We start from the raw sequence: 11,847 nt of genomic DNA, 5'->3' as shown, positions 1-11,847 counted from the left end.
ATAGAACAATTAACCACTATCTTCTAAACAACATATATAATAACAGGAGTTTCGTATATCCCTTTTATTATAGTGCTATGCATGGCAAGCAGGTCCATTGATGGAGAATTATGGTCCTAACTAGAAGCAATTTTTTTGTTTTTTGAAAAGCAAAGGCACAATTAATTGATTCTGTCAGAACTAGAAAATCTAGATATGTATATATATATGTGTGTGTGTGTGTGTGTGTGTGTGGTGTATTTTGTTCGCAGCTTTTGGGGTCTAGAATCCACATAGCAATAGTTTATCTTAATATTTTGTCTTCGACAAAGGCTAATTAATATCCTAATAAGACATAAAATGTAGTATCTACTATATATTGTCTTTGACAAGTTAACGCCTGAATCTCACAGTCAAACTCAATTTTAGAGAATTGACAAACCTTTTTGTTACATCTCTATTTTCTTTGGTCGGAGACTTTCTTGAATTATTACATGTCAATATGCAATAGAATATTTTCTTTAATTTCACTTAAGGTGATGGATTTTTAATTGATCATTTATTTACTTTCATGTGTTTCATGTTGTATCTAATATCCACCATTTTTTAAGTATCTTTGATTAAGATAATTTTTGACAGTATCAAAGTATAAGGTAACTTGATAATTTTAAGTTTAAAGATCATTTAAAAAACTGCCATATAAGAATTTATTTACCAAATGAAATTCTTATATGAACTTATTCATGTAATAAACATCCATATGTTAGTTCAACCTGCATGTGAGGAATATAACTATGTGTCTATTTATCAGTATTTATTTCTTGATAAAATATTAATTAAGAATAATACTTTGAAACACTAAGTATATCATAATTATAATTTTTTAAAAAAAAGTATATCATAATTATAACACCTTATAATTTTACTTTTTTAGAAAAAAAAACACCATATAATTCCTTTTGCAAAACATAAAACATTTCATGAACTTTATATAATCTTGCAGATATCAATGATTTTATAAAAATAAGAAAATACCTTTTATTAATTACAAATACTTAAAATTATATAATGCATATCTTTAAACATCCAACCGATTGGCTTATAAAGCATACGTTGTTCTATCAACAAGATCATCTATTTGCCAGTTAAATCCGCAGGAAATTGTTGGTAATGCCCATTTGCATGTCAGCATCAAGATTATAACCATTTTAGGCCCATAGGAAGACACGAAAGATCGATGACATCAACCGTGTTTTAGATGAACAAGAAATTAAAGGTTCTGAAGGCTATAGCTCACCACGAATAGAGGCTCATTAAATCTGCTGATTGCTGTTCTTGAAACATCATAATCACAAGAAGTGATATCTCGGAAAACCGAATTAGTTTGGTAAAGCAAATTGCAAAACAGTGACCGGATATTAAGTTAATTAAACCAATTACAAGTACAAGGCTTTCGGAAAGATGCGACAGATATGACAGTGCCATTTTCTTAATTTCGTTGCATGCATCGCACCGTTGCCGCCCTAAATGCAACAGTAATCAATGATACTATATGACTAATAATTTAGCGGTTACAACCTTATTCTACTAGGAATTTTCCTCCTAGTTGTTAACTTAGTTTGAAAGTTAATTAATGATTTCACTTTGGGTATGTAATGTGTTTGGCAAGAGCGGGGACGAATGGAGATCATAAGCAGTTTATGTTGAAATCCTTTTGAATTAATTTTGGTCCCGAGTAACACGGTACCATACAAGACTTTTTTCCTTGAAAGAATGTGCAGCACGCTTGGTGGAAAATTTTCTGCCTCTCTGTTTCTCGTATGGACGCACCACATGTTTTTCGCAATTTAGCATAGGGGAGTTAATAAACTTGGTTAAGAGGAAGCATTGATCCTCATAAATATTAGGCGCACGATTACCAATTATATAGTCTTCCTTGCTGACATTACTTTAAGTAAATTACACTCAGCAAAATTAGACTGGACCAACAATCCAACCGAATAAAATGTAATTTGAATAAAACGCTTCAATTCAATTAGTCCATTGATTCTATTGGTTCAAAAAGTTTGATTCAATTGATTTATTTGATCGATTTTCGATCTTAAAATTTTTAAGCTAAACTGATCAAAATTAAGATCAAACTAATATTTTTTTTATATATTTTAAATTTGTATAAAATTATATTTTCCTATTACTAAGTTAATGATGTGCAATGGTTGATTATCTTGTGTTAGATGGTTTTATTTTGTAGACATTAATTTTATTAATTTTGTTATGTTAAATCTTGCATGTTAAAACATAGAGACTAAAACTTTTGAATGTTAACTTGATGGCTTATGGGCAAAATGAGTGAAAGGATAAATGCTATATTTTTTTATATTTAGATTATTGGTATATTTTATAACTATAGACGAAGTTTATAAATTTCAATGTTTGTAATTTATAAAAAAACAAAAATAATAAATTTTAGTTCTTTTGATTTAAAATTAAATCGATCGAACTAATTTAATGTTTGATCAATTTGATCATTCTTTAAATTTAATCAATTTTTTTAAAAAAAATATTTAATTCATTTGATCTTTAATTAGGATAAACCAAACTAAACGAATCCACCAATTGCTAACCCAAAAGCAAAGGAAGAAGAAACAAATAACTTAACATTAATTAGCCCCAAAGAAAGACGGTGGCGAGTGTCACTACCAAAGGGAATATGAAAGTCATGTGGAGAAGAAAGCATGCAATAAATACAAGAGGCTTTTGGACAAAGGAAAATTGTACATTTTGAAATAAAAAATAATAGTTACATTAATGATTCGCTTAAGCCTCCAGAACAAGGGATGAGTTGTGACATTGTGGATGAGAAAGAAGATAAACGGTGACTTACAATCGAATCTCCTGGTGGCAAGAAAGTGATTTTGTGCCCTTAGTTCTTTTATCTTTTCCTAATTCTTAATTAACCCCTGGATTTGAGAAAAAGGGGAGAAAAACACGTACATCTAATATAAAAAAATAAATTTATTTGAGGAGGTATGGGAAGAAAGCTTAAATTTAGGCTGAATATTTGGCTAAGGAGAAGAATTGTAACCACTCTTTCTTCCCCTGTAGGTTCAACCACCACCTACCCTTTTTTTTCCTTGGCCAACAAACGATGTTAAGTGAAACAATGAATTCATTTATCCGCACCTGTTAGTTTGTATCATGCTCTCTCTCTCTCTCGCCCATTAAGCTTTAAGAGAAGCTTCCCACACGATTCCATTTCATGACCAAAAAATTTGGGTATCAGGGTAGAGGTCAAGAAGGTCGCATATGGTGGAATAGCTCCGTCATCCATTTTCACAGAACTTATTGTAGGACCTATATACCCCTATACATATATATATATATATATATATATATATATATATATATTCCACCGTTGGCTTTCTATTTATGTTAGTGTAGGATTTACATATTATGAGAGAACAGAGACGAGGGATGAGATAGTTTTAGGCGGAGGCGCCTTAACTTGTTTCAGTCATTTCAAGTCTAAAAAGCCCAAGCAGCGGCTTACATTGTCCTTGTAACTCTTCCTCTCTGTCTCTCTCTTGACCTCTTTTAACTCTTTCTTCTTGGAGTGTAATCAGCTATTGAGGCAGGGTTGGGAAGAGGGGTTCTCTCAAATGGATGTAATGTGCAAAATCAGATCGGTCTTAACATTAATAGGAGGAGTTCTGAACAAGGCTGTGAGCTTCATTGTCTTCTGTTTTCTTGACCTTGTTGATTTCATTCTATGCTTTGTTTACAAAGTGGTTGACTTCTGCATTGAAGCTGAATGGAAGCCTTGTTACTGCTCCTCTGCTAAAGAAGCCATCACTGGCAGCGGCAAGATCTTAGTCTCGGAACAGGGCGAGTCCAAGATTGTTTGCCTCACTCCAAGCAAGTTACAGCTGGAGGACATTTCAGATACCCTCTATTCACGTCCTTCTCTTGTGACCGAGGTCTCAAAGCTGACCGTCAATGAGCTAAAGAAGCTCAAATTGGATGGCACCATCATACAATCTTGCGAGAAGACCAAGAAAGGAACAGTGCGATCAACGTTCACCATTAACTCTACCATTGTGGAAATGCTTCAGGGCAAGATGGTTGGGCAGCAATTGCATCCCATTCCTAGATGGTCTGATTGCGATTGTAAACTCTGTAATTCTTGGACCTCTTCTAGCAAAGACACCCTTTTTGTTAAAGCTCAGGGACCAAAAGGTAAATGGAGTTCTACCAAGTATTAGCCAAAAATAAGATTAAATAACTATCATCATATTCATATTAACCTTTCATTTATTACATTCAGTTTTTTGAAGCTTGCTATTGGATTTGTGATGTCAGATAAAGCACGAGAAGATGTGTTATTCATTCATGGTTTCATTTCATCATCAGCATTTTGGACTGAAACTTTATTTCCCAACTTTTCAAGCACTGCTAAATCAACTTATCGGTTGTTGGCAGTTGATCTACTGGGTTTTGGAAGAAGTCCTAAGCCAACAGACTCCCTTTACACCTTAAGAGAACATGTGGACATGATCGAAAAGTCCGTGCTCGAAGCATACAAAGTTAAATCTTTCCACATTGTGGCTCATTCCTTAGGCTGCATCTTAGCCCTTGCTATAGCTGTAAAACACCCTGGATCTGTCAAGTCCCTCACCTTACTTGCACCGGTAATTTTTTTTTTACCAATCTTCCTTTCTTAGACAAGAACTTTTTTCATTGCAGCCAAGAATTAGTCTAACAAGTTATATATGCATGAATATGGCAGCCATATTATCCAGTGCCGAAGGGTGAACCAGCAACGCAATATGTTATGCGAAAAGTAGCACCCCGACGAGTGTGGCCGGTGATGGCTTTTTGTGCATCCATTGGTTGCTGGTACGAGCACATCACCCGGACGGTTTGCCTGGTCATATGCAAGAACCACCGGCTGTGGGAATTTCTCACCAAACTTATCACCAGAAACAGGTAATAATTTCGTCAATCCTAATTTTTGCACCTCCTCATCATCAAGTCGTGTCTACCCAAACAACCTTAACTATAATCCCATACACTAAACCATGTAATTGTCGTCTTTGACTGTCCGACTTTCACAATCAGCTCCTTTTTGGGCTCTCTTTGGTGTTTGTAAATATATACCAAAACTACTAATCAATCTAGTTTTGCACGTTCGGATAATATTAGTACTCTAGAGTCACCTTTTATAGGTTGTTTGCCTGAAATAACCAACTTTGTTACTCCCCTTAACTTTTTTTTTTATGCAAAAAAAATTCAAATTCAAATTCAAGCTCTTTGTTTCAACCAAAACATTAAAATTACAATGACCACTCGTAATTTTTCATCCACCCAACCACATTTATCCCTGCACAGCTACCCCTATCGGATGGAGTACTATCTAATGAATGCAAATGGCGGGGGTATATATACCACACCGTCCAAAATACAAATTATGGTGAAAGAGGTTTGTCTATTTCAGCCATGTACTTACAGTTGTCCCCTGCAAATCTTTCGAGTGGTCTCAAAATGCAGGGAGGGCGAAAAATTTTAGCAGCAACAGATCAATTGTCCTATTCCCGTACCAATTGAATACATATATATATATATATATATATATATATATTAGCAATAGAATTTTCCTATATATTTCTATACCACTTGAAGGCGCTCCTAGTCAATTTGTTAGATCAAAATTATTTTCTAAATACAAGACCAAGCTACTTTTATTTTTTTTTTCAAACTTTTGAGCCAAAAATTAGTAAATGTAAAAGAACTTGTAATAAGATGCCTTCCTCCTTCCTCTAAATGTATGCATTAATTATCAATTGATTAAAAGAAAAAATGATCCTGTCCTACATTTAAAGAGAGGAAAAAATTATGAAAACAGAGAGAAAATTAAAAGATAGCAGTATTTAAGCATTTAACTGAATAATTGATATACAAATCCCTTTCTCTTATTCAAAGAGTTAGATTTTAATTTTTTTCAAATAAAAAAAAATCTTTAAAGCAACCAACGAATGGTGTTTAAAGCAAGGGTTAATTGGCATTTACATTTCAAAAAAACAAATGGTATTTAAACTTTGTCCGTCAATGGCTGGGTGAACGCAAGTCAAATGTAGTTCAGAATGAAGTCCCAAATGATGGAGACAGACGATTAATGCAAGAAATGAGTTTGGTTTTCTGCATTTATTACTTCCTGCTGTCCCCTCTGGAAACCCATTCATTTATACTATAGTTCTTGACGCTGACCTTCATGTGCCAAAGTCGCTTGAATTTTAATGCAATTTTATATATATATATATATATTTTTGTCATTTTTCCAGGATCAGGACTTTTTTGCTTGAAGGGTTCTTCTGCCACACCCATAACGCCGCCTGGCATACTCTTCACAACATTATTTGTGGCACCGCCAGCAAGCTCGACCGCTATCTGGACGCCGTCCGCGACCGGGTAAAATGCGACGTTACCATATTCCACGGCAAAGACGACGAAGTAATCCCGCTGGAATGTAGCTACAATGTTCAAAGAAGAATCCCTCGTGCTCGAGTTAAGGTTGTCGAAAACAAAGATCACATTACAATCGTTGTGGGTAGACAAAAGGCGTTTGCCAGGGAGCTTGAGGAGATTTGGAAGCGATCAGGCAGTGATTAAGACCTTTAATTACACTCTGCTTTTCTGGGCCAAATTATAATTAAGAGCAGAAAAATAACAGTGTTAAATCTGCATGTCCAATTGTCAAGTGGGTAAATATGGCATTAGATTCAGATTGCGGGGTTTTCTGTTTAATTCCTCAAAAGATCTGTCAAAGTCAATATTTTAGGCCATGTGAGATCGTTGCCCTCTTATTCGATCGGGTTGTGAAATGCATAATTAATTGTAATCATATGAATTTTTATAAGAAACACAAGTGTCATAGTAAACATCTGCCAATTAAATACTTCCTTTTCTTTATTATTATCTTATAAATTAATCTCTTCAGATTTCGCATTGTCAAAATGATAAGTAAAATTTGTTTTTGAGTTTTCAATTATCATCAACTATTAAACTTTGGATACATTGAGTACTTCTTCTATCAATATCAAACAATAAATTCAACATTAACAATAATAATAATAATAATATATATGCGTGTATATGGAGGAAAGTTTGAAATACATAATAATAATTAATTTTCTTTTATCCCAAATTATATCTTTAAATTTTAATTTTCAAGATTCAAATTTCTTATCCATTTTAAAATCTCATATCAAGATCTTTTTAGTTTTTATTTAATGTATTATCAATATATAATTTATATATTATCAATTAATCATGTCTTCACATTCTAATAAAATTAACATTTATAAACAGAGATTTAAATTTTTTTTATAAAACGATTGAGTTGCAATTCTTTAAAAATATATATTAACACCAACAACATAATAAATATAAACTCTTATTTATAAAACATATCCCTAGAAACAAATTAATGTGCATAGCCAGCCCATGTGGTTGAACTGATGAGGCAATAAATCAGTGTCGTGTTAGGCTACTGAACTTCAGTAGAATTTATAGTGGTACCATGATAATCAATAAATGTAAATTAATCTTCTTGACCAAAAAAGTTATACTATTTCTTTAAACGGCGTCAGTATATTGGTTCCGTACAGGATTAGATCTTATCAGTTTGGGGAGACTCTTCCTCCTCAATCAAGAAACCTTAACACCGTTTGATGGAAAAGAAATACAGATTAGATGCCATGTTGATGGTTGGCCATGGACCGAATTTTAAGGTATTCTAAAATTGGGAAAAAGAAGCAACCAGTGAAGTAAGTCCAAAACATTAACTATTTATTGGAACAGCACAGAGCAAACGTGGGGTCGTGTCGTGTCCCACTGCACATCAGAAGATTGTCGGCTGTCCAACTTCCTTGTCCATGGGGCAATCGTCCTCTTCTCTCCTCTACTCCACAGTACCCTTGGTCTATCATTTATTTCTATTGACTTCTCCGTAGTTGCTGTTTGATCAGTGATCTCTTGCTGCCTTGGCTGTAATCAGTAAAGGTGTAGTAGAATACCTCACGTGGCCTATAATCTTTCGATGAAGACCCGAAAAATAAATATTAAACAGAAAAAGAAATGTTATTAATGGAGATATATCTCCCAAGATTTTTGTTAATAATAATTCTCTTGTTTAACTCTATATTTCAGATCCGAGCAATGCAACAGTTTTACGAGCCCGCAACAGTACAAGTAAAAATTGATAAACTTAAATTAGTCCAATATCGACTCATAGCACAAAACCCAGGCTTTCTTGAACTCGAATCAACGTCCAATAATTAAATAATTGATTGATCCAAGTAGTAATTGTTGTCTTGTTAACAAGCTAGATACTATTCCAAAAAATACATTTCTAACTTTTCTCACCGCTTGTGCGAAAATTCAATGTTCTTATTAAAGTTTTGATGATTTCCAATTCTTAACCAAGTTTTTGTTACATATATGTGTTTCTTTTGTACAACATATTTGAAGGAGTGGAGGTTTTGTGTGAAGAAATTTCCTGAATTGGTTAGGGCTGACTACCTACTTTGACAGTGGTGTTGTTCTAAAGGACCAGTGCACTCCTTTTTTTTTTTTTGCACAAAACTGGCTGCAGAGTGGTTTCCTGTTGTCTAACTTAGAAATTTTGGTAGATTACGTATTAAATCTAGATTTTGTCCACACGCCTTGTGCTCGTGTAGGTTGGTGAAAGAAACAACCTAACAATTGCTAGCTGTAAGATTTTAGCTAATCAGAGAGCATCCCCTTCATTTCCTTTTCTTTTTTGTGCTGTTAGTAGTTATAAGATGATTCCTAGTTTTTCATTGATTATTACAACCTTTTGTCAAAAATTTCTTTAGACATTAATTCAAGTCTTCGTCATCCTAGTTATTATGGGTACTCATACTGGTTGTTGACAGCAATTAACCCTGGTTGTTGAGTACTAAATATGTGGTCTATCGGGGGAATTAATTATATAGGCAAACGAGTTTATAAAGAAACATATCTATCGTCATAAGCCAAGGATTTATATTTGTGAAATAATAGATGCATTGCCAAAAGAAAAGACGAAGGCCCAACCAACTAGCTAGCTTGGGTTCCAGAGGCCCAGTATTGCAAAACAATTTTCAATCGAAACTTGAGTCTAAGCCAGAAGTGGCACAGATAGGCCCATCTTGGACCAAGAGGCCAGAAAGCGCAATTGAAAATTAATTATAACACAGCTAGCAGAAGAATTGGATGAGCTTAAACTTATTTAATTAGCATGAACTAGAACTGATTAATATCAATTCCCTTACACCCTTTTTAGTTGGTCTCTTCCATATAACAAGTATTCTGTAGTTGAAAACACTAAAGAGATGGAATTGAAAGATAGTAAAAGCAGGCAGGAAAAAAAAAAACAAAAGGTATCAGTATCCCTAATCTCTGTTGGATTGTCACATGCCAAAATGGGGTGAGAGATAATCAAGTGCTCTCAATCACACAATAAAAGATGGAAGGAATGACTGTTGATAACAATAAAGATAGCATGCATGGTAGGATAATCAGAAAGTCTGCCTTCGATAAGCAACCTAAAACCCTAGCAATGCAATATATGCGTTGAGCTACAGAAAATCAAATGCAAACAAGATGGCCCTTTCCATTATTTCTTAAAGCAAGAATTGTAGAAGCGAGACTTTGACAGATTAAGACCTCTTAATCAATATAAACTATAAACACGCTTAGAGAAATTCTGTGGTACTAGTTAATCTAGATTGGAAACGTATCCTACGGCCTAACTTACTATCTCGTTCTTTACATAAGCTAGAGGATAAGCAAAATATTGTCAAAGTTTGATCCTGTCTACAAAAGTAAAACATAAACAGTGTTGCTCGCGCGTTGCTATGATTTATTTAAATATTTATATAATAAAAAATAAAATATCGGTGGATTTTTTTTAAAGGAAACATTATATGGTGGAGTTAGCCATAAATATTGAATGTTTTGTTAACTATTTTTAAGCAAATATCGTTGTATAATGAAATTTAGAGTTAGTATAAAATGTCATATAAATAAACAAATTGTTTCTAAAATAAAAACATATAAATAAATTGATTGTCACATTTGAACTACGACTATTAGTTTTCATATATTACATAAAAAATACAAAATATTATTATCAATTTGGCATTGCATCATTTAAATTGTTAAATATTATTCATGGTACTTGCTAAAATCCAATCATGGTAATTCTGGTCTATACTTTTGGAATTCACTTGTCCAAACTTGTAATGTAGTTAAAATCATTTATGTATTGAATCAAATTATTAGATATACTCTGATGTTTACATTGTCTGTTCTAGGTACATTAATATCACATTATTTAGCGTCATGAGATGATATTGATATTTCATATAATTTTTTTAACAAATTGAGCCATAAAGGACATAAAAAGAAATGAAAAAAGACATTGCCATGGGAAAATTTTGGTTTATTGAATAATTATAATTTTGTGTCATGTAGCAATTACTGATTTGTTTCCAGGACAGGGCACTCAGTCCGGCCCATAAACAAGTAACGCCCTCATTCGGTAGGCGTGAATTGTTGACACAAGAATAAAGAAATAAATAGAGACAACACACCTGCGACAAAAACTTAATTACTCCTATAACAGTGAAATTGGGTACATGTGAATACTCTCTATTTTTCCGTTTCACTAGTGTACATTATTAGGTATAGTAAACTAGGCATTTGTTTTTTTAAGTAAACTTTATGATCTCCATCTTTTGTCATATTAATTTTCGTCATAGGTCATTATATTGTTTTTTATTAATTAATATTCTGTAAATATATTTTTTCAATTATAATTTTGTTAATAATTTTTGCTTTCATAGGGAGTTACATTATTAATTTTATCCAGCAAAATTATCAAAATATTTTTAATTTAAATTAGTTAATCTAATTATTTACATTTAAGAGTAATTTTACAATTTTATTAAACAAAATTAATAGTTTAATGTCTTGTGAGAACAAAAATTATGCACAGGATACTAATTGATAAAAATGATATTTCTAAAATATTATTGAAAAAAAACTATAAATATAATGTAAAATTTTAAAATTACAAAAATGTAAATAGAGTTATTTTTTTAAAAAAAATATAAAACAGATATTTAAAGTTAAATTAATCAGCAATATTTAATAATTAAAAAAGGCTTATTTTTAAAGATCAAGGGTAGGGTGGTGCAGTAAACAAAAAGGCTTGCTGTTCTGGCCAGGTAATTGATCGATTCTACTAATTGTGTACGTTAAGTGTGCTCTACCAAAATACCAATATATATGTTATGTTTTAATTGTAATATGCAACGAAATATACTAAGACCTAAGAACATATATATATATCAAATGCTTCATCGCCACTTAGTGCACAATCCAGGGACATGTCGCAAAGAATATTGATACAAAAAAAAGAACAAAACCAAGACTAATGCATTCACTTAAAAGGAAAAAATGAACAGGAAAGAAGGAAAAGAAGAGTAACAAGTAGTAATGTTACATTTATGAGGCTTCAAGATAATCCATACAAAGAAAGAAAAACAAAGGACCGCGTCACAAGTCAAAATCATACAATGAGCTGCTAGCTAGTTCAATCTACATCTCTGAAGGATAGCAGTCTTCAGCGCCTCCTCGCTTATCAATCCAGTAGGAGCTCCGATAACAACATCTTGACGCACCAGCTCCTTCACGTTTGATATGCTGGCATGATGAACATGAAGCTCTTGGTCTCTGAGAGCATCCATAAATCTTGCAGCTGGGTCATTGACATCTGGACATTGAACTCGGATCATGGTTTCT

The 11,847-nt window shown here is 32.9% G+C and overlaps 1 protein-coding gene across 2 annotated transcripts; it reads left to right on the top strand.

Moving 5' to 3' along the window:
• The first annotated feature begins 2,824 nt into the window (after positions 1-2,824).
• LOC110419820 (putative lysophospholipase BODYGUARD 3) lies at positions 2,825-6,945 on the top strand. Of its 2 annotated transcripts, none has more exons than XM_021432950.2 (4): positions 2,825-4,215; positions 4,459-4,667; positions 4,766-4,965; positions 6,318-6,945. In XM_021432950.2, exons 1-4 carry the CDS (start codon positions 3,639-3,641, stop codon positions 6,643-6,645), a joined length of 1,314 nt encoding a protein of 437 aa, XP_021288625.1. In that variant the 5' UTR covers positions 2,825-3,638; the 3' UTR covers positions 6,646-6,945. The 2 variants fall into 2 exon arrangements, with proteins under 2 accessions (XP_021288625.1, XP_021288615.1); XM_021432940.2 differs by having other exon boundaries at positions 2,828-4,215; positions 4,339-4,667.
• Positions 6,946-11,847: the final 4,902 nt, after the last annotated feature.

Source organism: Theobroma umbraticum, unplaced genomic scaffold, assembly GCF_002168275.2.
Source record: "Theobroma umbraticum cultivar Fairchild unplaced genomic scaffold, ASM216827v3 scaffold_30.0, whole genome shotgun sequence".
Lineage (NCBI taxonomy): Eukaryota > Viridiplantae > Streptophyta > Magnoliopsida > Malvales > Malvaceae > Theobroma > Theobroma umbraticum.
Note: the sequence above shows the minus strand (reverse complement) of the source record. Positions and strands in the feature narration are given on the sequence as shown.